Source organism: Ctenopharyngodon idella, chromosome 5 (assembly GCF_019924925.1).
Source record: "Ctenopharyngodon idella isolate HZGC_01 chromosome 5, HZGC01, whole genome shotgun sequence".
Lineage (NCBI taxonomy): Eukaryota > Metazoa > Chordata > Actinopteri > Cypriniformes > Xenocyprididae > Ctenopharyngodon > Ctenopharyngodon idella.
The window spans coordinates 36413165-36441001 of record NC_067224.1 but is presented as its reverse complement, the minus strand read 5'-3'; the positions used below and the strand labels follow the sequence as shown (position 1 = coordinate 36441001).

Sequence of the window (27837 nt, the reverse complement as noted above, 5' to 3'; positions counted from 1 at the left end):
ACATGCATCTGCAAGCAATCACATCATTACCACATGGCACAAGCTGACTGGCCTCTGCTGATCTTGCAGCCAATGAGACTTCTTGCTGAACATTTAAATAGTCTGGTTCATTGTTTGCTGTAGGCTAGTCCTGCAGCGCGCTATCAGAGTTCCTCAGAAACCCTCCACCTTCCCCAGCTCCACCTGCCTAGATCTGCTATGGGATTTATGTATGTTTATTTATGCAGCAGCAGCAGCATATTTTACAAGCTCACAGCAGCATTTCTGCGTATATATAAGCAGTTGCAAATCGATACAAGATAGCTAGCTAGCTAGCTAGATAGATGATCTGTAGTTATTTCTCGCAGATTTAAAACAGAGGGTGACATCTTCACTGTTGGCTTAAGCCAGTGAAGAAGCCACGAGGGGACACCAGTATTCCATGCATCCTTGAACACAGAAGAACATTGTGCCTCATCAGATTTACCGCTATCATGGCAGATGGGTGCAGAGTGGAGAGAGGGTTATGATGAGCAAGTGCTCCAAGAGGGGAGAAAAGGCATCTTGGAGAGACACCGTGAGTGGTGATGAAGATTCTGCCAGGATGGAAGTCAGGAGAGCGTGTGGTTATTAGTTGGAGAGCGGCAGCTTGTTAACATATAAGAGGGCTGGATGATCCAAGAGAAGAGGGGAAACAGACTTCCCCCAGGGAGGACAGAGAACATCTGCTGGGTTGCAAACAGCCAGGGAGATGTGACAGAGCGCACAGACACACACATGCTCACACTCCTAAATACCTGCATAATGACTCAAATGCCTCTTAGCCAGTCACAGAGCAAGTTATTTGAGCTTTGTGCTGAGCCAAGAGTGTCATTTCTAATTATTATTCAGTGAAGATGGCAGTTATACACAGTGGGACAGGACGCACTTGCAGATCCCAACCAGAAAGAGGCAACGCTGAGCAAACTGTCCACTGAAGGGGTTCTTTGTCTGATTTGAACAAGGAGGTGTTCTGGCTGATGGTATCACAAAAAAATATATATAGTGCCAAACCATTCACTATAGTGACTATCCTGAGTTGTGATGTGAACGACAGCTGACAGGGACAAATTAGGGGTTCATCAATGTTAAAATTCAGGACAATACGATAAGCTGATAATTCATTTCATGTTATGGCTGAAAACGATAACAATTTCTAATCTTTAGCCAAAAGTTTGTGTTAAATAAATGAAATAATTAAAAAAAAATAAAATGAAATCAATCATTTTGTATGCTACATATGAATTTCTGCATTACACCATTGTAATGTACAAATACTGCATTGTATAAATATTAGAATATTACATATTACATAAGATGACATACTAAAATTACTAAAACTAATACTGAAATAAAAAAAATCTAGTAAGATATATAAAAAAAGTCTTACAGAAAATATATGTAGGCATCACAACAACAACAAACTGGGCATTGGAAAAACATATACAGTAATGTATTAAAATATGTGCATTCCATAATTAGCTTTGATTTATATATAATGATAAATATATATATATATATATTTTTTTTTAATGGATGCCGTTACAGCTTCTACCAGTAGGGGCTGATTGCTGATGCTAAACTTGGTTTTGTATAGTTAGCAGTGTTTAATTAAAAAAGTCAAACTGATTAAACTGACCAAGCTGATCTCAAAAACATGGAATACACATAGAACAAGTTGACCGAAGCCAACAGCAGCATATCTAATGGGAAGAGAGTGAGTCTCTATCTACAAGTGTATGGACTAAAAAAGGAACAACCTAAAAATAGATGTCACTTTGAATGGAATCCAGATGTGAGCAACATAAAGGGAACAGAGGTGAACTCTGTGTGTGTGTCTTTGTCCTCCACAAGTTCTGAGCAGGGCCGAATGAGAGGGCAGTGAGCTCTGGTTGAGGGAATCGAGCCGCAAAACTGAAACGAGTCAAGTTGAAGGCTGCAGTTTCCCTCTGATGTTCCTCCACGGCTCCTTACAAAGCAGCTTTGCTATAAATACAGTCCTGCCCTGCTTATAGCTCATAACCGCAGCACTCAAAACACACACTCTGCTATTAAAAACCTATTTTAAGGCCTTTGAAGCTTTGACATGGATACAAAAAATGACTTAGAAACACAGAAAATGGACACACACACACTAATTAGGAAGAGAAAAGCGCGTACATTCATATACAGGCTATAAAAACACACCCACGTTCTCCAGGACAAAGACGAGAGGAGCCACCGTCTGATGCTGACACATAACGGCACAATTAAAAAGAGAAGAAAGGGAAAAAAAAAAATACATTAAGAAAGACACAGGTGGCGTGTTTACGCTGACACGCAAACACAAACGGTGAACCTAAGAGCGTGAGAGAGTGGGCGGTTGGGGGTCGAGGGGAAGTGCTGTAATTGCAGTAGATTAGATGAAGGAGTGGTGGGGCTGCTGCTGCTTTGGGAAGGGAAGAGAGGAGAACATGCATGGCTCAGCAACAGGAAATGGTCAGAATGGATTACCACAACAATAGGCTGAAAAACTCACAAACGCCACTAAAGTGCAGAGAGCAAGCGAGTGAACGTCGACAGAAAGAGGTGTGGTGTGGAGAAAATGACACAAACACTATATGGGAATGTATATATTCTAGAGGTCTCATTTATATATATATATATATATATATATATAATATGAGGTCTCTAGAATATCTGGTTTTCCTGGTTAGCAATGAAATGCTTAGCAAACAGAGTTTTTTGCTTAAAGAGGACCTATTATGTCTTTTTTACATTTTCAACTTTCTTTAGTGTGTAATGTTGCTGCAAGGTCTGCAAAGTTACTAAGCACAAAGTCCACTCCAAAGGGAGTTATTCTCTATATCAGTAAGCACTGTTTCTGAACTGTTTCTGAACTCCCTGAAGTGCCTCGAATGTAGTTTTGAGTTTTCTTTTCAAGATAATTAATTCCAGCCCAAGGCATACGCAAAAAATAGGGATGAGGCCTGGTTGAGTTTCATTAGTAGTGCATTGAAACTCACAGTTATGGTAAAGGCCGTGACATTTCGCTTGAAGCGGTTGACCAATCACAACACATCATCAATCCAGCCGACCAATCATAGCATATAATGTTTTTCGAAAGGAGGGGCTTTGTAGAGACCAGAACTAAACAAAGCATTACTGACAGACTGGGAAGAGAGGTGCAGCAATAATGTAAAATATGTGAAAAATTGTGTGTTTATACATTGCAACACATCATCAGAGAAGAGAAGAGATGTTGCTGCATGAGGGAGGGGAAGTTATTTTGATTAATTTTGATCATTTATAATATATACTGCAATATTCCATAAACAATAAGGGTAACTCACTATTAACTAGTTGCTTATTAGCATGCATATTACTAGGATATTGGGTGTTTATTAGTATTTATCAACCACATATTAATGCCTTATTCAGAATGGCCATATTCTACATCCACCCCGTATGTATTTTACGAGGTGGCTAATTCATATTTGTATGAATGACCTACCCCTAACCCCGCCCCTAAATCTACCTGTCACTGAGATTTAGACAAATCGTATGAATTCGTATGAGTGAGGTAGTAAGAAATTTGCAGGAATTAGCCACCTCGTAAAATACGTATGAATTGGTTGTGAGATAGCGTTGTCTACATCCCTAATCCTACCCAATACCTAAACTTAACAACTAACTTACTAACTATTAATATGCAGTAATTAGGTGTTTATTGAGGCAAAATTGGTAGTTATTAGTTAGTAAGTGTGACCAAAATAAGAATAGTCAATTTTGATTTCATGGTGATTTTAAAAGTGTTGTGGAATGCCACACATAAACTTGACAGAAATCCCAACTTCCTGACAGATGTCACTGGAATATGTGTCTTGGTGACAGCACTAGACTGTGTAAACAGCAAAAAAGAGTCAGGGGAGCGGCCCACGCCTGAAGACTAGCCTATCAGAAACACTCTCTGAATGTGAACCAATTTTGCATGTTCATGATTGCTGACATCTGGTTTGCTAACATGATTTAGAGGGGTTTAGAGAGAAAGAACGACATGTGGTTGAATTTAGCAAAATGGTGGGAGTTAGCAAAATAGCTAGCTGAAATTACTGAAACTACTGAAATTACAGCACTTTTAAGCCAATTATGTTTTTCTTCTGAGAAAAAGACCTTAGTATTCTCTATAAAATCTTATGCTAGTTGCTGGGTTTTGGAAAGTTGCTAGTCAACAGTTGGTCATTAGTTAACGGTACTAGCTGGTTAGCCAGCTACCATGATCCAGAAACCAGCTTAACCTTACTAAATGATCAGCTTGTGCCTGGTTTGAAGCTGGTCAAAGATGTTTTAGCAGTTTGACAGTGTTGAAACCAGTTACAATATTCAAAAAAACATGGCTATCAGGTAAAGTTTCAGAAGAGATCTCAACAATATCACAAAACTTTGCTCAGAATTGCCAAGTCTGCAATGAATTACATAAGATCAGAAAACATTAAATCAACATTAAAAGACATTCACAACCATTATACATTCATAATGTTATGTATTTCAGAGGAAATAAAAACAAAACGTGGCACAGGATTTAATATCATGAATTAATTGGATTGTAAATTAAAAAGCAAAGTCATTTCATAGGCGGGGGGATTGCACAATAAGACCAGGAACGTGCATTAGGAACATCAATGAAGTCAATTTTGATTTCATGTTGACTTTAAGTCTCCTGAGCTATGAAAAAGCAACATCAGAGCAATGAAACTGTCCTCAGGGCCCAACAAGAGCGAATGCAGGAATGGCAGAGAGAGCAAAAAAAAGGTGTGGGTGCTGGAAAATGACAGAAACAGTATGGGAGTAAAAGAGCAAGGTAGAAATGGGGGGAAAAAATGCAAGATTGAAAGAAAATGAAAGAGTGAACGGAAGAGACAGGATGACAGTAAAAGGGAGAGACGTGTGAAAGGTTGTTGAAAATAGGCCGCCGTTTGACAGACCGGGGGGGAGACTGCAGTCGAGAATTGAGCTCACAGCTTGTACCGAGTTTGACCTTTTCATGAAAGTGGCGAGCACAGAAAAAAAGACTTTCTTTTTTTCTGTCCCCTTTAACAGCCTCCTTCTGGAGTGAACAGGTCCACAAAGGGTAAGGGAGACAGATTTATTGAATGAAAAAAGCAACACACTTTTACAGACAATGAAATGTACAAGCGCAGGAGAGGGTGTCTGTTAGAGAGGATAAATCACAGACGTCTGTGTATATCTGTGTGTGGGGAGGAGTTCGGCACAGATAGACGGATAGGACTTACATAAACACACACACATACACACGCAGTGGGCCTGTCCTTTTGAGCGGAGGCCGTCATTATAGTAATTGGAGGGTAGAGAGATGTGCTAGGCAGGCAGTCCCTTTCTCTCTCTCTCTCTGTAGCTTTGCCATCCTCAGCACGTTGGACATTCATACTATTGCTCTAGTCTAAGTCAGCGGGAGTTTCCTTTGGCTTCTGTTGAAATTCGTCTTTAATTTTCTGTTTGACCTGCTCTCGGTCTCTTTCTCCGACCACGTTGTGCCAGATGCCAGTTGTGGAGCTCTACTGTGGAAAGTAATGGGTGGGGCGTGGAAGAGGGCGGGGTTTCTGACTCCCCTTTGACTCTCAGAGCTGTTTTTCAGCATGAGGACAACAGTTTAATGGCCGCCAAAATAAGTAGGGCCCTATGAAATCGGTTTTATTTTTTCTCATATTCTGGCTTATTTGTTCCTGAATTCCTTTTTTTTTCTGTTTTATTTCCCCCCTCTATCCTCTCCCATGATTTCCTGTCTGTCCTCCAACTGTCCTATCTAAATAAAGGCAAAAAGCCCAAAAATATTTTTTTCTGGAAAAATTCCATTTTAATGTTTAAATTAAATTTTACTAATAAAAAACCATGTCTAATTATTTGAAATAATGAAACTTAAACAATTTAACAAAAATATGTTACATTTAAAAAAAAAAAAAAGAGAAAAAAATACATTTTTAGGGTTTTATTTTTTTCAAAATTTACTTTTTCCCTGCATTTTTATATTTTTGGATTCTATTTTAGTTGTCTAATTAAATTTTAAACATTTAAATTTTAAACATTTTTACAATAATATGGCCCTATGAAATGCTCTATTTTTTTTTCTGTGTTGTCTGTTTTAATTTTTCTGGATTTATAATTTAATATCAATTTATTATCAAAAATGGTGGTAATCAAATTAAGGCATAAAACATTAACAAATTAATTTTAATTTTAATTTAATTTTAAAATGTAATCAAATGAAAATGTAACAATTCCTTTTATTTTTTATTTTTTTCACAGTAATATTTTCCTTACTTTGAGAAGTACATTCTGCTGTACAATAGTAATATATTTCTTTCTCAATTTCTTCAAGTTAAACCGAACTTCTATTTTGACGGTTTGTAGTGAAGACTTCTGGTTAGTGACTCTCAGAGCAGCTCTGGAGACAAAGTTCATGTTCACGTCCTCAAATAGTGAGACGGCAGACGCTGAAAACAACACAAGCATCACGCATGCTTGATTATGTGTAGTTGATGAAACCACACCACTCATTCACACAGAGACACGCACTGCGCTTTGATAATGAACAGAAGGGGAAAATGGGAATGAAAAGGCGTTTAGTTACAGATTAAAGACACGTGTTTGCGTTACTTGCGAATCCCCGGTGTCTTTAAGATGGGGATAATTGTGGAGGAGGGGTCTTTAGGGGGTGTGGGTGTGGAAAGTACTGGGTAAATATTATCTCTGTTGCGATCCAGCTCTCCACCTCCAACACACACACACACACGCACACACACACACACACACACACACACACACACACACACTCACACACACACACACACACACACACACACACACACACACGCTACTGGAGCTCTAAATCCCTCAGACTGCCAGTCTAAGCACTCTACGCGCTCACACACACAAACATTAAAGTGCACTCCGATGCTTTGCCTGTTTTTCTGGCTTTCATCCTCCCCGAAAAGTGCATGTGTGCTGCGCAGGCCTACTGTTTATGTGGTTTAGGGCCCAAACGAAGTTGCACATGACCTGAAACAGTAGTTAAACACACACTGCAGACACACTGTGTACTTTTCTGTTCTTTCTGGACTTTCTTTGACGTCCCTCTCTCTCTCTCGCTGTAGCTTAACTAAAGTCATTTCCTGTCCATTTAAGGCTGTGTTCCCAGCCGCTACGATCTCTACTGAGAGCTTAAAAGGAGATGCTATCAGTTTATGGGTGTACATATAAAATCATGCCTACTGCTTAATGTTTATTGTAGCTGATTTTTTTGATTATCAACAGTGATTTAGATTAAAACAGGAAAAGATGGAGGGGCGAATTCACTAAATAGTGCCGCTTTTGCACGCAGCATTTCAGCAATCTAGTTAAACTAGTCGCTAAGCTACAATATTGCAGTGCCAAGAGTATTTAATTTAAGCCATGTCATTCATTTTACAAGCCTACTTTCTATGTACACCATGGTTCAAAAGTTTGGGATGAGCAAGATTTTTTTTTTTTTCAAAAAGTGACAGTAAAACAATTTACAATGTTACAACAGATTTTTATTTTAAATAAAATGCTGTTCTTTTGAACTTTCTATTAATCAACGAATCCTGAAAAATCATTGACCTCACAGAAATAAATTACATTTTGAATATACTTAAACAGGGCTTGACATTTGCTCACCAGCCACTGAGGCTAGTGGTTGTTACTAGCCACTCAGCATTTTCACTGGCCACAATTCTGTCATCGATGCCATGGGGGAAAACCATATAGATATTTTTAATATTATCTCATAATTCGGCAGCAGGTAAATTAGGCTGCTGTCACTTTAAGACCTGACGCACGGATCCATTATACTGTTACACATGCGTTTTCTTTCTCAAATGTTTACGTTCACTTAAAACATAACTGACTGTGTTTACGTGAATACTCGCCAAGCCCGGCATTTGACATTATTTTGTGTGTATTTGACTGTTTAAGTGCAATAATCCAATCGCGCTGAAATTCAAGCCCTGTAACACCAACAATATTCATCTGCAGCAAATGAAACAAGTGAGTGAGGGGAGGCGGGTTTGTGGTCAACTCGCTGTCAGAGAGATGAGAGAGAGAAAGCGCAGCTGGTATCGTGTATCTATTCTGTGGAAAATGAGTATTGGAAGCGTTTCAGATATTTCAGTATCAATATGTTTCGATTATGTATCAATATTTTTTACAACACTGCATTGCACTTAGTTTATTATTTCAGATGCCTTTTTAAAAGACTACAATTGAAATTTTAAAAAAAAAATAATATTACTGTTTTTTTCTGTATTATTTTTGTTCAAATAAATGCAGCATTGGTGAGCATAAGACACTTCTTTCAAAATCATTTTTTAAAACAAACTTTTGAACGTTTATTTACAAAAAGCAGTGCTATTTATCTTGCACAATTAACTTTGTGATATTACGTTAAATTAAGTTTAATAAAAAAAGACGTTTGAGTACATTTTCTATTGATCTTTAAAGAAGTAATTCATCAAATGATGGAGAAGAGCATTATAACAGGGCATACATCCAGAAGTGCGGTGTAGACTAGTGCACTTTCTGCATTTTAAAGAGCCGATTCAGGTGTCTGGACTACAGTAGCGAAGTGATGTTTTACAGTCTCAGCATAGTATGCCAGATCATGATAGTCTGTTGCATCCTCCACAACCTTTTATTCCGAACCTGCCTGCAAAAAGCATACAAATTGAGACCAGTGCTAATTTTGAGGGTGTATCTGTGTCATTAACCTGCAAATACACCACAAGAATCAGTCTGTTATACAGGCTTTTATCCCATATTGCATCTACAAATGCCTAAAACAGGTCAGATTTACTTGAGAAACAAAATTGTGAAAATAAGCTTCCAGAACATTTTCAGTCTGACGTCCAAAATTATTTTTATTACCCCACTGGAAAATAGTTTTTCTCCTACTTTAAGCATAAACCTCATTAAATTTAGTCAGATGTATGCTTAAAAATTAAAAAAATATTTTGCCAAGGAGATAAGAAAAATACACATAATTCAAATGATATTATCTGAAAACAAATATTAAAATAGTATGCAATTTTGCCTCTCAAGTAAATGCATTTTTATAGATGCTTAGACGTTTTTCCTGGAAAAGACAAAAATACTGATAAAGAAAAAGATTTTTTTTTCTAAACAGCACTCTCAACATGCACAATTCATTCTTACTGAATTCCCTCCTGAGGAAGCATAAGAGAAAAAGAGAAGTAGAGAGCAGCGGCATAGGAAATAGTGTGAGAAAGGGAGAACAGGCACAAATGGAGCGAGTGCAAATGAATAGGAAGGTAAGCTCTTTACCATAAAAGCCTATAAAAACATGCAGTAATGCGATATCTCAGTAAATTCAAAGCAAAAATCACACCTCTTATCTCAAATCTGCATTGAGAATGAAGGGAGGGGTCGACTGAAGAAAAGAAGAAAGGGACGGACAAATAAAGAAAAGAGGAGTGCCATAAAAATACTGTGAGAAAAACGGGAACAGGACAGTGGGCTTATTTGCTGCCCAGTCACAGCTGGGAGGAACTGCTCACAGTTTTGTTTGGTCATTAGATACTCACCATTATATTTAACGGTCTTGCGTGGGACGGGGTTCCAGTTGACGCAAATCCCCTTTTCAAACCCGATCACGAACATCATGAGAAGAACTTTTGCACACCCCATTTCTCCGCTCCCACTCCTTTTATTCTGCTCCACGGAATGCTGATTGGACGAAGAGCGAGGGTTCTGATTGGACGATGAGGTGTGGAGGCTCCAGATGCGCAAAACGGCTCCTGTCAGGGGAGATAAAGAAAACAAAAAACATAAACAAAAGTGATTACGAGATGCACGCCAACATCCCTAGAGCCTTCTTGTCGCTATCCCAATAGAGCTGGAACTGTTTATGGAGTGACAAAACACAGTCAGGACAATTTAATGACAGATTTTACACTCTTTCAGAAGGTACAACGATAAATGCATCTTGGCAGACCACCAGCCAAATTGTGGATGCTTGTCAGAGCAAGGCAGCATCAACACAACTCATAATCGTTTACCAAAGAACATGTCGCACATAGAAGAAGGCCTGTTTTTGACAGCCACGGACAAATGAGAAATGCGTTTGTAATTATAACTGGAGTCTGCGTTCTCCCGCATGCATTATGATGATGCCCGAAGCAAGGTTTCAAGGGAAAAAGTGTGAAAAAAAAGAAGGCCTGAGCGGTCCAGTCTGTTCAGCAATAGCCGTTTTCACACGTTTGCTCTAATCATCAACTCACACCTGTTTCTCTCCATTAAAAAGGGAAATTAGGGCCTTGATAATATTTGCTGATTTGAGAGCAAACCCATTGACTTTTAAATGTGCGTCAAATGTCAAATACTGTTTAGCGGTGCAAGATAACAATGTAAAAACCTCTCTCTGCCTGCACTGTGTTTTATAATTCAGTCTGAAAAGGTTGTGTGAATTTAAATGTTCACAAAGATAAGCAAGTGTGGAGGGGCGGCCTCTTGCCATCATTGGATTGAGATGTGGACCTGTGTGGTAGCAATCTCACGACCATTGATTTCTGTTTTTCTTTTTTCATTAGCATGAAAGAGAGAGAGACAGATAAGAGAAGTCAGAGATGGTGGCGATTCGCTCCAAATGAGTTGTCCGTAATAGAGGGGTTGCAATATAGCAATTCGATGACTCACATCTCCACTTGCAGGCCATTTTTTTATTGGATCGATGCGCCATTGCTTATATCTGTGTTGCGGGGAGGGACTGGAATGCGTCAGACTGTTGTGACAGGTGGTGTCTACTCGACTTTTAAAAACAGGTGACTGTGGTTTTTTTTGCACAGCAGTTCCACACTAAATATATGTGCTTTGTTGCTCTCTCCCTGCATATATAATAAAAAACAGTATATAATAAAAAGGCATATAAAAGTAGTTTCAGATTATATTTATAACTTTTTATGGCAAGTACAACAGTTTATTCATTTAGTATGTGTGTGTATATATATATATATATATATATATATATATATATATTAGTATACAGTGGCTTCAAGTTTTTCAGGTGGGTCTAACATTAGTATTCAGGTAAGAAATACTACAGAAATGAAATAATCAAATGTAAAATAACACTGGATAGGTTTCACTGTAAAATTAAATACAGATAAATGCTTACAATTAAAATTACAAAAGTCATTCAGCCAAGGGCAGTGATTTTCTCTTTGTCTTTTGTTCTTTGATTAATATGACAGATGGCAGCAGGAATATGGAATATTAGACTGCTGTCACATTAAGAGCTTATGCACATATCCAATATACTGTTACACTATTTACATTCCAAAACTGACTGTGTTTACCTGTGTAACGGACGTAGGCCGGTAAGAGCTGTGCATGTAAACCTCACTCCCCTGATCTCAAGAAGTGCTCTAGCAACAGACACTAGAGACTGTGGTCTTTACCCTCCTTGTTAGAGAGCCTGACTCCCATGCCGGCGGACCCGGGTTCAAGTCCTGCTTAGAGCGGGCAGTTTGAACTGGAGGGGCTACACCTGAATAAAATCAGCAAGATGGGCATTTTGACATAATTTTGCACGTATTTGACTGTTTAAGCATAATAAGCCATAAAAAAGAGCTCAATTTGGTGCTTGCAAGCTGTTGGATGAGGCGGCTTTATGAGAGCGCCACTTATATAGATCAGTGGTTTGAGCGCATTTGGTGTGAGCGTGAAACCTGCGGGAATGAGTAAAATTATGTGCAATACAAGCACTATTCAACCGGAGCAAATGAGTGAGTGAGAGGAGGCGGGTGTGTGTCAATTCGCCGTCAGACAGAAGATAGAGTGAGAACGTGTAGCTGGTATCGGTGTATTGATGCTGCAGAAAAGGAGTATTGGAACCATTTCAGATATTTCAGTATCGATACGTATCGATATATATATATATATATATATATATATATATATATATAAGACAAGTCCTGTGTCTTGCACTCCTCGCTAACAGATTTCTGACTGTTTCACTGAGAGGCTTCATATGATCATGCTTGACCTACTGAGGGATTATGGGTAGAGCTCCAAAAGCAACAGAGCAGAGCAGCTCTCAAAGACCTTGTGCTAAATCTCCGGAAAACAACCATTTCAACCACCAAGAACAGAGAGTAAATCTCATTTGTCATGTGCGAATCAGGAGGAACATTGCTATTGGCAGACCATTTAACAAATATAAAAAGCTATATTAGTTTCTATGTATACAGATATATTTTCTACACTTTAACATCAAATAATATTACTACATTATATGTAGTAATAATAATAATAATAATAATAACATATATATATATATATATATATATATACAGTGGGTACGGAAAGTATTCAGACCCCCTTAAATTTTTCACTCTTTGTTATATTGCAGCCATTTGCTAAAATCATTTAAGTTCATTTTTTTTCCTCATTAATGTACACACAGCACCCCATATTGACAGAAAAACACAGAATTGTTGACATTTTTGCAGATTTATTAAAAAAGAAAAACTGAAATATCACATGGTCCTAAGTATTCAGACCCTTTGATGTGACACTCATATATTTAACTCAGGTGCTGTCCATTTCTTCTGATCATCCTTGAGATGGTTCTACACCTTCATTTGAGTCCAGCTGTGTTTGATTATACTGATTGAACTTGATTAGGAAAGCCACACACCTGTCTATATAAGACCTTACAGCTCACAGTGCATGTCAGAGCAAATGAGAATCATGAGGTCAAAGGAACTGCCTGAAGAGCTCAGAGACAGAATTGTGGCAAGGCACAGATCTGGCCAAGGTTACAAAAACATTTCTGCTGCACTTAAGGTTCCTAAGAGCACAGTGGCCTCCATAATCCTTAAATGGAAGACGTTTGGGACGACCAGAACCCTTCCTAGAGCTGGCCGTCCGGCCAAACTGAGCTATCAGGGGAGAAGAGCCTTGGTGAGAGAGGTAAAGAAGAACCCAAAGATCACTGTGGCTGAGCTCCAGAGATGCAGTCGGGAGATGGGAGAAAGTTGTAGAAAGTCAACCATCACTGCAGCCCTCCACCAGTCGGGGCTTTATGGCAGAGTGGCCCGACGGAAGCCTCTCCTCAGTGCAAGACACAAAGTGCTCAGGACCTCAGACTGGGCCGAAGGTTTACCTTCCAACAAGACAATGACCCTAAGCACACAGCTAAAACAACGAAGGTGTGGCTTCACAACAACTCTGTGACTGTTCTTGAATGGCCCAGCCAGAGCCCTGACTTAAACCCAATTGAGCATCTCTGGAGAGACCTAAAAATGGCTGTCCACCAACGTTTACCATCCAACCTGACAGAACTGGAGAGGATCTGCAAGGAGGAATGGCATAGGATCCCCAATTCCAGGTGTGAAAAACTTGTTGCATCTTTCCCAAAAAGACTCATGGCTGTATTAGATCAAAAGGGTGCTTCTACTAAATACTGAGCAAAGGGTCTGAATACTTAGGACCATGTGATATTTCAGTTTTTCTTTTTTAATAAATCTGCAAAAATGTCAACAATTCTGTGTTTTTCTGTCAATATGGGGTGCTGTGTGTACATTAATGAGGAAAAAATATTAACTTAAATGATTTTAGCAAATGGCTGCAATATAACAAAGAGTGAAAAATTTAAGGGGGTCTGAATACTTTCCGTACCCACTGTATATAAAAAACATGTCAAGTAATGAACATTGTCCTTCTGCCAAAGGAAGTGATCTGTGTGAAGATGGATGTATACTCAAAAAGCGGGTTTTGAAATGAACTCCTCCCTAAAGAAAACAAACGGCCTTTCTTCCGCCGTTTTTCATGCATGTCCGGAAAAAGGCCAAAGGTTGAGTGATGACCAGCTTTGTGAGTCTAAAGCGCTTCCCATCTCCTTCCAATCTGTTCTTGTCTTCCTGTCAATAATAAGCTCTTCTCTAGAACTAACAGCCAATCACCATGTTCATCATCTAAACTAAAATAAGACCCTTTGAACTATGACCTACTGACCCCCAAGAGACAGCAGATGTCAAGGCAAAAGCATGGCCGTGAGATAAAGGTGGACTGTGACCATACGGATGCGCAAGAGGAAACAACTCCACCCCTCAACATAAACACATCTTTCCAGTGTCACACTCAAGAGCTTTCCTCCTTCCTTCCATCCCTCGTTCCCCCATCATCCCTCCTTTAATGAAAGTTAAACAAAAGCCCTTTGCATGTCAGTGGCCGGTAATTTCCCAACATCCTGTCACTATCTCTACACCATGTCAATGATTGCAGAAACTGACCACTCAACACCAGCTGCTCAACAAATCCTCAAAAAAGCACCTACGTCAAACCCAGACTGTCTCTAAATGTACACTGCATAAACAGAATGATCTGAATAAAAGAAGAAGTCTGCCTTCAGCATATGATCTATTTATTTCGGTATAAGATCAGATGGCACTAGTCAAAACACGGCAGCATGCTTTCATCCCCTAGAGTAACAGGCGGAGCTCTTTTATAGCCACAGAAGCAGGGCAGTAGGTGGTTAGAGGAGCCACCAACCCTCTCAAGGTCTCTGTCCTGCCCCTTAAGTCTTGTTTACGCTTTACGCATTCAGTCTGGCGTGAACAACCGCAGACATGTACATCTCAATGGCACTGAGAGATGTTTACTCTATATATTTTCCATTGCATTATTTTCCAAAACGACAAGCAACAATGAAGCGAAAATATCAGGTGAACCAGCAGTAAGCATCAGAAAGCATCCATCCATCCATCCATCCATCCATCCATCCATCCATCCATCCACCCACCCATCCATCCATCCATCCATAAACCTTTAAGTCTATATCAAGGCAATATATAAAGTTTGTCTTGACAAACTTTGCTTTTGAGTTAAAATTATGGATATACTAATTTATTTACATTTCAATTTATTTAAATTTAACTTCCTTACATTCGAATTCAAGTTTAAAAGGCGTTCTCCATTCAATTCTGAATGCCAAACAACCCTGAAACAAACACCTCTATTAAATGAACTTCCATTTACCGCCTGCTTTCCGCAGGTTATAATAGCACAATGTTAACTGCGCCAGGCAAAGGGATTTATGAATTAGGCACAATCTATAATAAGCCTAATTTACATAGAAAGGAGGTGTGTTTGCACTGAAAAGAATGACAATGACTTAATTTGAATAACACGGCACAGCAGCTGCATTTCACCTGGTTAAACTGTATTGGGTTTGTGAAATAAATTAGACATTTTGCACTGAAATACTAAACACAACAGTGGTATGATGGTTTAGAGAACTCAGTCCTCAGCCTTTCAGAAAGACTCTCAAGGCTGCAGTGATGAAAGTGTTGAGCTGAAGGTTTAATGCTGTTTGCTCTTTGTGACAGCGCCTGCAGCTGGCATGCATGTATTAATGTGTGTTTTTTTTTGTAGAAGAAAGTGTGAATGTTGTTTTGGTCGGACTGCATGTGTGCTGTAAGTGTGACTGATGATGTTAGAAGTGGGAGTGTGTGAAAGAGTGGGAGGCTGACAGCTTGTGTGTATGTTGAATGATTGGGTGTGTGTGTCTCTTCTTGGACATCAACAGGCAGTGTGATGTTTCATTAGTGAATGAGAATAGATGAAAGTTTTAATAATCAAATGGAGTTTGATCAGCTGCAGGCGTGTCCCACTTCCTATCCCACAGGAAAACCTTCCTGTCACTGGGATCCCCCCTCCCAGAGGCCCTCGGCCCATAGAGCAACAGCTCTACGATCACCTTTCAGTCTGGACAAAACAGCTAAACTGCAGTTTAAACCACTTAATTATCAACCCAGGAGTTAAAAAGAAAAACAGAAGGAAAGAGTGTTAAGATGCCCTTCGGGATCATCTGTTCCCTATTTTTTTTTTCTCACTTTGTGTTTACAATTATCTAGATCTCACCATTTGTTTTCATTTATGGGTGTTACTTTAACTTTAATGTCCCATGGGTTAATTTTCATGAAAAGTAACTTTTTTTCTTTTGCTATATAAAAGTCATATAAAACAGTCTCAAAAAGCTATAAAATGTATCTCTAAAACTAAACTGTTTGACCCTTTTCCCAAACCCAAACTTTAAATCTTAAATGATAAAAAATACATCATAAAAATAACTTATGACACTCTGATGATCAAACAAAGAGTGAAATAAAAAACTATTTAAATATTTACTGTGTGAAAACTACTATTTTCAGCACAGAATGCTAATAAACACAATAAATGTATTTTGTGGTGGAAATGAGAATGAAAAAAAATATATATAAAAATGACATAATTCTTATGTATGTATAGACTTTGTAGGACATTGTTAGTAGAAAAGTTAAGTAAAAGTGTGTTTAAGAGAGTGTCTTTCCAAAAGCCTGCAGCGACAAAAGTGCCTATATTTGCAGAAACTACAAAACCAGGTGGTTCGTTATTTTCAAACGAGATAGAGCATTCATCTTTTATCACTGGACATTTCACTTTGAAAGTGTTGCGAAATGTGTGGTGCAAGATGCAATATAATGTCATTTTGCAGACATGTCGCCACAGGCACGTTTTTCCAGTGATCCTGGGTTGGTAAAACCACATCTCTTCCCCCCTCTCTCTCTCTTTCATCATCTCTCTATAAACCTTTCTCTCTGAATGTAGTCCATCTCTCTTTGACCTTGCTCTGTCAGTTACTCTAATGATGTGTTTTAAGCACAAACTGTTGAGTGAGTGTGTGTTTGGGCATGTGTGTGGGAGAGACAGAAACTGGCAACACTCACGTGTTTCCATGCCTCCCCTGCTTTGCCCCATGCCCTCAGGAGCAGAGGATGCTGGGATACCCTCTCTGACCTGTCATTAATGGTGCATCTGTTCCCAATTCAATCAGCTTCATTAACGACAACCACGACAACCTCATTACCCAGCTGCTTTCACATGTGTGGGCACATCTATAGGTTGATTCCCCACCTCACGTGAATGCTGTGTTAGCGCACAGTAGCACATCAACAGAACAACAGCAATTAGCAGACAATGCAACGGTAACCACATTGTGTGCATACGGTCCCGCAGGGGCCTTTAGAAGAAAGACATGTAGGCTGCTGTGTTTCTGTTAAAGACACCAGCGATCAGCGTAGGAAATAGCTATGCGACAGGATTGGCTTTAACATTATGCAATAACGATTACGGTTATGTTGTACTTTTATGATTTCAGCAATGACTACTGGAGCGCATAATCATTTCAGCAAAGAACTGTAGCATGTTTGGAGAGCTGGCTAGGAGCCTGGGAGGAAAATTTAGTATTTTGTGTACAATATCTTACAGGGACACAGTTGCATTGGTTACTGTTATTGTGCAGGAGTATAATATTATACATATTTAAATACGCACAAATCCTACGGCACCACATTCACCGCAACACAACCAGCAAAACATGACAGAATGCAAGTGGTGAGCATTGTAGAGAGATACCAAATTTACTTTACTACCAATTTATTTACAATTTTAATTTTTTATGGTATAAATACATAGACAGACATGCAGACAGACAGACAGACAGACAGATAGATAGATAGATACTGTAGACAGACAGATGGACAGACAGACAGACAGACAGACAGACAGATAGATAGATAGATACTGTAGACAGACAGATGGACAGACAGACAGACAGACAGATAGATAGATAGATAGATAGATAGATAGATAGATAGATGATAGATTCTGTAGACAGATAGATACATAGACAGATAAATACTGTAGACAGACAGACAGACAGATACTGTAGACAGACAGACAGACAGATAGATAGACAGACAGATAGATAGATAGATAGATAGATACTGTCAGACAGACAGACAGACAGACAGACAGACAGAGACAGACAGACAGACAGACAGACAGACAGACACAGATAGATAGACAGATAGAGACAGACAGACAGATAGATAGATAGATAGATAGATAGATAGATAGATAGATATAGATACTGTAGACAGACAGACAGACAGACAGACAGATAGATAGATAGATAGATAGATAGATAGATAGATAGAAAATGTGTAACTGTACATCTCTCTCTCTGTGTGTGTGTGTGTGTGTGTGTGTGTGTGTATGTAACCTCCCTTGGGCCATCTGTATAGCTGTGTTTTACTCAGGTTGAGTACTTTTGTATGCTAATAGTCTGGAAGTGCAGGACGCCCACTGTTCTCCCTCGGGGGTTAATTGTCCTGTAGGCCACTCTTTTTTCCTCATCGTTCTCCCTTCGCCCTGCAGTTCCTGACAGCCGGAGGTACTGGGGCCAGAGGTGGGCAGAGGTGGAGAGGCTATTTGTGTCCTCTCTCATTGACATCTATGTCTTTCAGCTGAAATAAGTGAAAGTAGAGAGAGAAGGGGTGGAGAGAAGGCCACGGTGTACCTCTGCACCTCTCTAGTGTTTCCTGTTAGCGGAGTTAATGGGGAGTCATGCGGTGCTGCTCTGCAATTGTCTAGCATTGCTGTACGATACGAAACTGACACCTTCATTCCACACGGCACACATCCCACTGTTCAATATGGAGAGAGAGAGCGAGAGAGAGCAAGAAACAGAGCGAAAAAGGAAGAGCATTTTAGCAGACGATAAGATGAGAGATCAATGAGAAATCTGGTGGGATGTAAACAGGAAGGATCTCAGTGACGGAAGGAGTACAGATCGGGTTTAATCAACATCCAGGGCACATCTGTAGGAACACTGGCTTGTATTTATGCTGATTCTCAAGTATCTGTGATGCACTCGCATGTCATGTTGGGACAAATTTGGCTTTTCGTATCGCTGGTGTTGTTTTTCTTTTATTTTGCTGAGAAGGCACTGTGGTGTCTATTCCGAAACCCACTAATCCATCGGTCCCTGCACTCAACTCCGGATATCTGTTTGCGTGTTCGAAATGCATGTCTTTACTGTCATGATACGTAGTTTCGCTTCTTTTCAAATCCCTTCCCAGCCCACTTCACCTCAGACTTCCCTCTTTATCCTCCTGTTTCCTTTCTTCTCTCCTCCCCGCACCCTGCTTTTATCATCTTCCTTCCCCCGGCCACCTCCTTCCCAGCATGCGAGAGTGGGATTTAGGCGCCGTAAAGCTATTTACGATCATCAACCAATGGCTAGATTCAATCCATTCGCTTCCTGTACGCAAATGAGAGCTTCAGAGATAAAGCGAGATAAGCATAAACATAGAGATTGGAAGAAGGGATCGCTGGGGGTTATTTTTACTCTTTCTCTTGATTGAGTGAGAGGCCCTCTTTTGTGTGTGAATTCGGCGACGGCAGGAATACAAACGACTTGCCTTGTTTTCGCCACACTGTTATCTCAGGCAATTTGCAAAAGTCTGAGGTCTTCAATTTAACTGAATGCTTATTCTATCGCAACAATTGCCTCACACAACAATAATTTGTCTCTGATTTCTCCCGCACGGCCCACTACCCCAATATCACCCAAATCATCCCTCCATCTCTCGTTCGCCATCTCCATCGCTCTGTTTTGTTCCTCGCCCCGCGGACCTATTTGTTTCACCGCCGTGCTGTGGTCAGGGGAGAGAAAGCTATCTGTGGAATAAATCACTTCTTCTCTTTGACTAGTTTCTCAAATACCTGTAATTTTCATCTCATTTGCGGCTGCCTCCCTGTTCTATTCCAAAACTCTTATTCACATCTTTTAGCTGCTCAGATCCTTTTTTACTCAAAAAGTATCTAAGACTACATTTCTAGCTAGAAAAAAATCTTCTTTTTTAATTATTATTATTTCAGAAAACTGCCTAATGCTGTTCATTACAACCAATTCCCATGTCAAAATCTCGACAGGTTTGATTTGATAAAGTTAAGCTGTTCCTACAGCACTCTTAACAATGCCCATTGCGTATTACAGTGGGCCTTTTAGAAACATAAAAACAAACACAAGTAATGCTGGTTTGAGTTTAAGAACATGGATGGAAGATTAAAATTGGAATCCTAGTGAGCTGCTCTGTTGTGTACTGCCTTCTTTAAACGCAGCATGCTACTGTAAGTGAAAAGAATCCTCAAAAGTAACTGATTTGGAACGCTCTTCATAGGCAGCAGCTCAACAGACATGTGAAGTACACAGGAGACAATTGATTCCAATGGATAATGATGTGAGCCATTTGCTAATGAGAAGGTACTCTAATAAGCACAAAAATGCACAGCATACACAGATATTAGATATTGTTTATTGATATTAAAGAGGTAGTTCAATCAAAAATGAAATTTCATAATCATAATTTACTCACTCTCATGTTGTTCCAAACCTGTATGACTTTTTCTTCTTCTGCTGAACACAAAAGAAGATATTTTGAAGAATGTCGGTAACCAAACAGTTGATGTGACCCCATTGACTTCCATAGTATTTTTTTTTTCCATACTATGGAAGTAAATGGGGCCCATCAACTTTTTGGTTACCCATATTCTTCAAAATATCTTCTTTTGTGTTCAGCAAAAAACAGAAATTCATACAGGTTTGGAACAACTTGAGGGTGAGTAAATGATGAGGGTGAGTAAATGATGAGGGTGAGTAAATGATGAGTAAATGAATTTTCATTTTTGGGTGAACTATCCCTTTAATACACTATTGGCGGTACGACTCAGTATGGCCAAAGACTATAGATAGAGAAAGACGGTTCACTCCTATTAGTTATGAATGGGAGAAACTGCAACACGCAATATGGTGGAATATGTCCCACCTTCTAAGTAAAAGAGCCAATCACTGATTGATAACGCCGGTTCCTACAGAAACCTGAGACTCGCGCTTAGGACTGCACATGGTATGGCCCACTTTTGGCGCTTTTCCACTGCTCGGTACGGCTCTCTTTAAATAGTACCACCTCGGTTGAGGTTCCAAGCGAGCCGTACCGATACTAAAATGTGATGTGTAAACACTGCAGATCACTGATTGGTCAGAGAGAATCATCACTACCAGCGTCACTGGATTTGCAACACGAGACACCAAACCAAAGGTCAGTAGAGGCGGCACAACTATAACGATAAGTCTATAATCCCATCCACTTTGAAGCAGTGCTAAACTGCAGTGGAAAAGCAAACCAAGTCAAAGTAAAGCGAGACGAGCCGTGCTGCGCAGTGCCGAGTCACACCACACAGTGGAAAAACGCCATAAGTTGGTGCTGCATCGTAAACATCTTGTGTCTACATTGGATGGAAGTGATTAAGCTAGCATTCCTGTAGCTCAAACAATATTGATTTTCTAGCAACAGCGAAAGCAAAATCCTGGGTTTGATTTCCAGCATGAGCTGATAAAAAATATATACCTTAAATGCAACACCAGTCACTTTGGATAAAAGCATCTGCCAAAGACTAGATGCATCAAAATCTAAACCACTCCCTTTATAATCAACAAAGCTGTATGAAGCGGCCGTCTGTGAAACAGTTTGCCGAATGTAGTTTTCTGCTCTGTGTTGGATGCCTTAAATTGCGCCACATTGTATAAAATCTCTACCTGTTGACATAGTTCTACCGTCACATGGTATATCATCATACCGTTCATCCCTATGGTGTCTCATGATCACTCCTCTGCTGTGATCTGCTGTCTACTGGCCTCAGAAAGTACAGCCATCTTCTCTCTGGGTCTTTCTTATCTTGAGTCTTTCTTCTGCTTCTCACTAAAAGTACCAGAGGACCCTTTTTTCACTCAAGTTCCTGTGGGAGTGTAAGATACACACACAGACAAGTGACTGAAGGTCACGCTAGCTCGGGGGGTGAGGGGTGGGCGCTTTCAATCAGGTTAATGTCCTTCTCTAGAGACTGATCTCTCCCTCTCTCTCTTTCTCTCTGAGATAGAAATGCATCCACATGAAAGGGGACAGAGAGATGAAGCCTGGGTGTCTGAAATACTCATGAAAAAGACTGTCAGCTGTCACACAGATGCATATAATAGATGAAAGAATCCATAGTGCAATGAGAACACAGCACAAAAAAGAGGACAAAGTAACGAATAAGACAGGAGGGGACGTTTAAATAGATTAGGTTTCTGAAGAGTTCATCCTTTCACCCTGTGATCGATTAGAAGGTATAGTTACACATGCTATAATAAAGCACAGTCACATTTAATCACTAAGAAAAAAGGGACGCTGTCCCTTTGAGTATGTTAAAGTTGCACACCCACGCACATAAAATTAAGTTCTGCGAATATCTCATATCAGATTACTTTAATCAAATGACCTGCAAACTCAATTTGGGCCATAATTAGAAGCACAACCCATCTGGGAGAGCTATTGTGTGTGTGTTTCTGCAGAAGCGTGGCTGTTAAAACGTTTAACCCCTAAAAGAGTGTCCCTCTGCTTGGAGTTGAACCTTCCGCACTAGTCAAAAAAAAAAAAAACAAGGAAAAAAAAGTTTATCCCAATGGCTTTACGATCTGTTTGGCAAAGTCTAGGACACATTGGGAATGAATGCACACTTCTTAAAGGCAAGGAAATGTCAAACTAATGGTGGTTAACTGTATGGAAAATACACAGACGCACACATAAAAACACACTGGTGTACAAAATGTCTGCCGGCACGTTTTGCTACTGCGCTCAGTGCTGATTTTCCAAAATAAACAGGCTATCAAAAAAAAAAACTTTATTTCCAAAGCTTCTTCACCTGTGTAGAAAGAGCTACAACACACACACACGCTCAAGATACAGTATAAACACCCCAAATGGTGGTGTTGGATGTTTTTTCTGGTGGAGAATGCAGGATCTGAAAAACACCTGCGCACTTAAAGTTGAACTCCTGAGTTTTAAGCTTCTCAGAACACAGACAAACTTTGGTATACTGTAGCTATCTAAATGCTAGCTTTTCAAAGTTAATTATAACTACTAAAAACTAACCTTACTGAATCTAATTAACTACTGTACTAAAAGTTGGTCTTCTGAGTTTTAAGCTTCTCAGAACACACACAAACGTTTACATACTGTAGCTATCTTAATGCTAGCTTGTAGTGTTGTCGAAAGTACCAACTTCGGTACCAAGAAATTTTAAAAATGTGATGATACCAGCATTTCCCCCTAACATTTTGAGCACTGTTGAGTGGATTCTTAAACACCTCTGATTGGCCATTGTGTTCAATCAGGCCATTGTGTTCACGTGCTCAACAGCTATGTCTATAATTGGCTACAATGATCAACACTTCAAAAACTTGTTGTAAATAGACATCTTTGACACTCTTTATTGAGCACTTACACAGATACACACGGGAGCATTTGAAAGCAGGCATCTATCAGTGGATCCGTCTCAGCGGATATATTAGGAATATATCCGCCTGCTTTCAAACGCTCACGTCACATTTTTTAAATTTCAGTACCAACTTGGTACCGAAGTCTGTACTTTTGACTACACTACTAGCTTGATACACAGGTAATTTTAACAACTAGAAACTAAACTTAATTTAGTGTATCTTAATCAGCCCCCTTGTTCAGTAGTCAGGGAATCGGCCATTTTAAGGACTGTCTTAATCGCAAAATCACTGTGCACAGAAATGTTGCTCCCTAAAAAGTCCCATAATGCACCATGAAGACCAGGGAGCATCGAAGCTCACTATGTTGCCTTGACAGAAATTCTGAAGCATGAAAGATAAACTGTGTGAGCCAACTCAATACAGATCATGTTTTTTTAAAAAACAAACTGCTATTTAATTATATTTGAGCATAATGCATCACTAGAAAGGTAGTGAACATAATCTAGTTAACATTTATAATTCATTTACAGCTAAAATGTTGCAGGTATATGTGACAATCAAAAAATAAAGTTTTATAAAGTACTTAAAAAAATAACATTAACATTATACACATACATAACATTAAAAAAATAATAATGTCAGAAAAATATCAGTTCTGCTGTTTTTCATTAATACCAGTAGGGAGCTGACTGAAACACACCCTAACTGTTGCACTAAAAGTTGAACTCCTGAATTTTAATCTTCTCAGAACACACACACACACACACACACACACAAGCATTTACATACTGTAGCTATCTTAAAAGGGACCTATTATGCAAAATTCACTTTTGCATGATGTTTGGACATAAATGTGTGTTGGCAGGGTGTGTACACAACCACCCTATAATGATAAAAATCCACCATTCCATTTTTTAATCCCCATAAATCATAAGCAGTGTCTCAGAACAAGCCGTTTGCAGGTTCCTGGCAATGTGACGTCACATTAGCCACAGGCCCCGCCCACGAATGTTGACAGACACTGCCGTTTTAACATAGAACTGCCCTGAGCGAGTTCACAGCGTGTTTACACAGTCCGCCATTGCTGCACTGACGAGAATGTCTCCCAAGCGTTTTAGGCGTTCTGTAGCTGGATGGATCAATCCACATAGCTCTCTCCATTTATTCCTGAAATCTGAGCCGCTGAAGAGGAGGTGGATTCATTTTGTTTTCGAAGAAAATGCTCCCTCAACTCTACCGAAATTCGTTTATGTCTGCGCGAATCATTTCACACCGGAATGCTTTGTGAACCAATGTCAATACAAAGGGACAATACAAAACAGAGGTTGTGCTAAAAATTTGTTACACAAGGATAGATCAGTAAACTGTTCGTGATCCATCTTACAGTCTCCAGAGTGATACTGGATATGGCAGTAATGAAGGTGAGAGCACTTTGTTACAGTTCATCGGAGTTGATTTACAGATATAAAGTTTACCAGTTTATTAAGCACCAACCGAAAAGGCATAAGGTCTTTATATATTTGTTTACTGTTAGTTGTGACGAGTGTTTCTGTGTACTTCACTGTGTATGTTGATGATAATGCAAGGGAGAGAGAGAGAGAGTTTATGGATTATATTTTAATGCACACTTGCACTTTCATTAAGCTCTTACAGTGATTTTCTAGAGTGAAAATAGACGCTTCATATTTTGTTACAATAAACGTTATAAAACTCATTGGTAAACTTGCTTGTACTAATATAGTGGATAAAAACAAGAAGACAATATAAGTTATAACAGTAATTAAACTAAACTATACCTGTTCTATCTCCATACAGCATATATTCGCAGTTTCTGACATTATAGTGCGCCCTGACTGACTCCTGACACCGGAGAATGAGCTCTTGAAGCTCCGCCCTCTTAGTGCAGCAGCTTATTTGCATTTAAAAGGGACACACACAAATACAGAGCGTTTTTGCTCACCCCCAAAAAGTAGCAATTTTAACATGCTATAAAAAATTATCTGTGGGGTATTTTGAGCTAAAACTTCACATACACACTCTAGGGACAACAGAGACTTATTTTACATCTTGTAAAAGGGGGCATAATAGGTCCCCTTTAATGCTAGCTTGATACAAAGTTAATTATAACTACTAAAAACTAACCTTAACTTGCTGAATCCAAAAAACATTGTTTATTTATTTACAAAACAGTTTTTCCCTTGGTAAAATGCTCTTTTGATCAAATTTAGATAACTTCTACTAACAAGTTTCAGTGAATTTGTCTCCAAACTTTCTGTGTCACTCAGAAACCCTTTCAACAGCCTCATGAATTAGACATTCGTAGCCCAGCATGCTGTTTAAAACCTCTCGTTTAATAGCAAATCGACCATGGGCCACTGTAAATGACTTTCGGAAACAGTACTGTTGTAAAATCCTCAGCCATGAATAAATTCAAACCAATCTGACCACCTTCTCACCTATAGAGAAGCGCACAGAGAGCAGTCAGAGCTAAATTAAAACATCCCTTTATTAAACCCTGAAATCAAGCGTGACAGCGGCATAATACGGATGATTCATTAGCTGACGTCGCTAACGCTAATCACAGCCGTGCAGAGCGGAGGGAAGACACTGCTGAGTCATATGCTCTCTGATGCTTATCTGAGGCCAGTTTTGGCTTGAGTATGGTGAAGACACTGGTGCTAGCAGTGCTAATTATGAGAGTGTTGGCTTAGAGCTTACTGTGTTAGTTTTGTATCGGACGTCATTCGTTCAACTGCGGTTTTGTCTTTGACTTCATTGAAACACTGAACACTAAGTGTAAAACTCTTGCTCTGTAGGCTATCCCAATTTGCATACTACCCATCCTAATTAGCATGTTCCAAATCCTAGCATGTTGAAAACAGTATGTCAAAAGTGTCTGAATGGTGTAATTTTTGATTTGTGCACAGTTTGTTAATATTACCCAAAATCCTTTGCAGAATAGAAAAGGAGGGCCTCGTATATCAACTACAATTTGTCATTATAAAATGACAAATGAGACACTCTACAGTCAATGATGAAATGCTAAAATTGTTAAGTAATGAGTTTTAAGATGCTAACAGTTACATGGAAATGCAACAGTAGTGCATACTTAATAGTATGTGAAATGGAGTGAAACCAGTTTTGTATGTAAACAGCATCTGTGGATATTAGCATGCTTGTAAGCACTAGTATTGATCAAAGTGTCCTTCAATTCTACCATTGTCTACCATTTGCAAGTTCATTCGTAAGGCCATAAAAGTCTGTCCACACATAAGAGGAGCAGTGTGGGTCAGTGAAGCAGAAGTGTCGGCCAGTGTGTGTGCCCTCTTTGTTGAGTGACTGCACTTTTGCATTGACCTTTGGCCCCTAGAAGCAAATTATTCATAGGGTCATGATGGCCGACCTTCGCTTTAAATTAGCCTGCTGCTACGCTGACCCTCACCCTCCATCCACTAAAAATAGAAAGAAAGAATAGAAGAAAAAGAAGGAAAGAAGCAGTGGTTGTGACAAATATGAATATTTAGTCGCACAGTCACACAGCTAGAGCCGCATTCATTAGAGTGGGCTTTGGCTGTGGTGTGTTTGAGCCGATAAAAGCTTGTCTGAGAAAATGCCGTGGGTTGCTTTTGTTATTTCTTTAACTATGCCAATGTGTGGGGAAAGAACCATGTAATACCCTCCACCTGCTGCTGGGCCTGGCAAGAAATTAGAAACCCGCCAACAAGGCCAGCATGGAGACGCTCGCACACATACATCACACAGACACACTCTATGACTAGACAGTGTGTGGGAGGACGGCCTTTCTGAGACGGTTGAGAAACAGTCTAGAGAATCTTCTGTGCTAAAATAGTTTCACTCATGCGGCACCTTTTGAGAGCTCTGTGACCTTGAAAGAACTTGTGCAACTTTTCAGTCCAGAAATGGTGAAATGTTTAATAAGTTCACTGCAGCACATAGTGTTTGGTGCAAATGTGTTTCATTTAAACTTTGAACAGCATGTGTGTGTGTGTCCCATGTGGCAAAAAATAAATAAATAAATAAATAAATGAAATAAATTTTGTGGCCAAAATATAGTTCAAGTTCAAGTAAAAATGTTATAAACAGCAAGGATATATATATATATATATATATATATTTCAAGGGGCAAGACAATATATTTCCATTTTTAAAATACAATTAAATGTATTATATTTTTGACAATATGAAGATATTTAAAAATAAATTTTTAATCATATTAATTATATTTTACTATCATTATGTAAGATTTGTATTATATTTGTAATATATTTTTTATTATTTTTATTATATTTGCAATATATATTTTCTGACATATATTTTGAAATATATTAAAAAATATATCTGAACATGTATTTTTTTCCATAATGAGTATGTTTTATTCAAATAGTACACACCAATGAGTATTTTTATAAGTCATGCTGATACATTATGAAGTATGTGAGAGGTTCTGTATGTTATATGAGACTGGGTAGAGAGATTTTGGGTGCCTTTGCTTAGTGTGTGTGTGTGTGTGTGTGTGTGTGTTGTGTTTATATAAGTGGGAGGATCACAAAGTAATGCTC

The 27837-nt window shown here is 39.1% G+C and overlaps 1 protein-coding gene across 3 annotated transcripts in view; it reads right to left on the bottom strand.

Annotated features, from left to right (window-relative positions):
* sema4c (sema domain, immunoglobulin domain (Ig), transmembrane domain (TM) and short cytoplasmic domain, (semaphorin) 4C) overlaps positions 1-27837 on the bottom strand; it is a 208532-nt gene that overhangs the window by 16806 nt on the left and 163889 nt on the right. For 2 of the 3 annotated variants that reach the window (XM_051894155.1, XM_051894154.1), the window contains one exon: positions 9636-9848. In XM_051894155.1, coding sequence (XP_051750115.1) covers positions 9636-9738 — 103 coding nt within the window. In that variant the 5' untranslated portion in view covers positions 9739-9848. Of the gene's footprint in view, positions 1-9635; positions 9849-11405; positions 11552-27837 lie in introns of those variants that run through there. The other variant, XM_051894156.1, reaches the window with a different exon arrangement.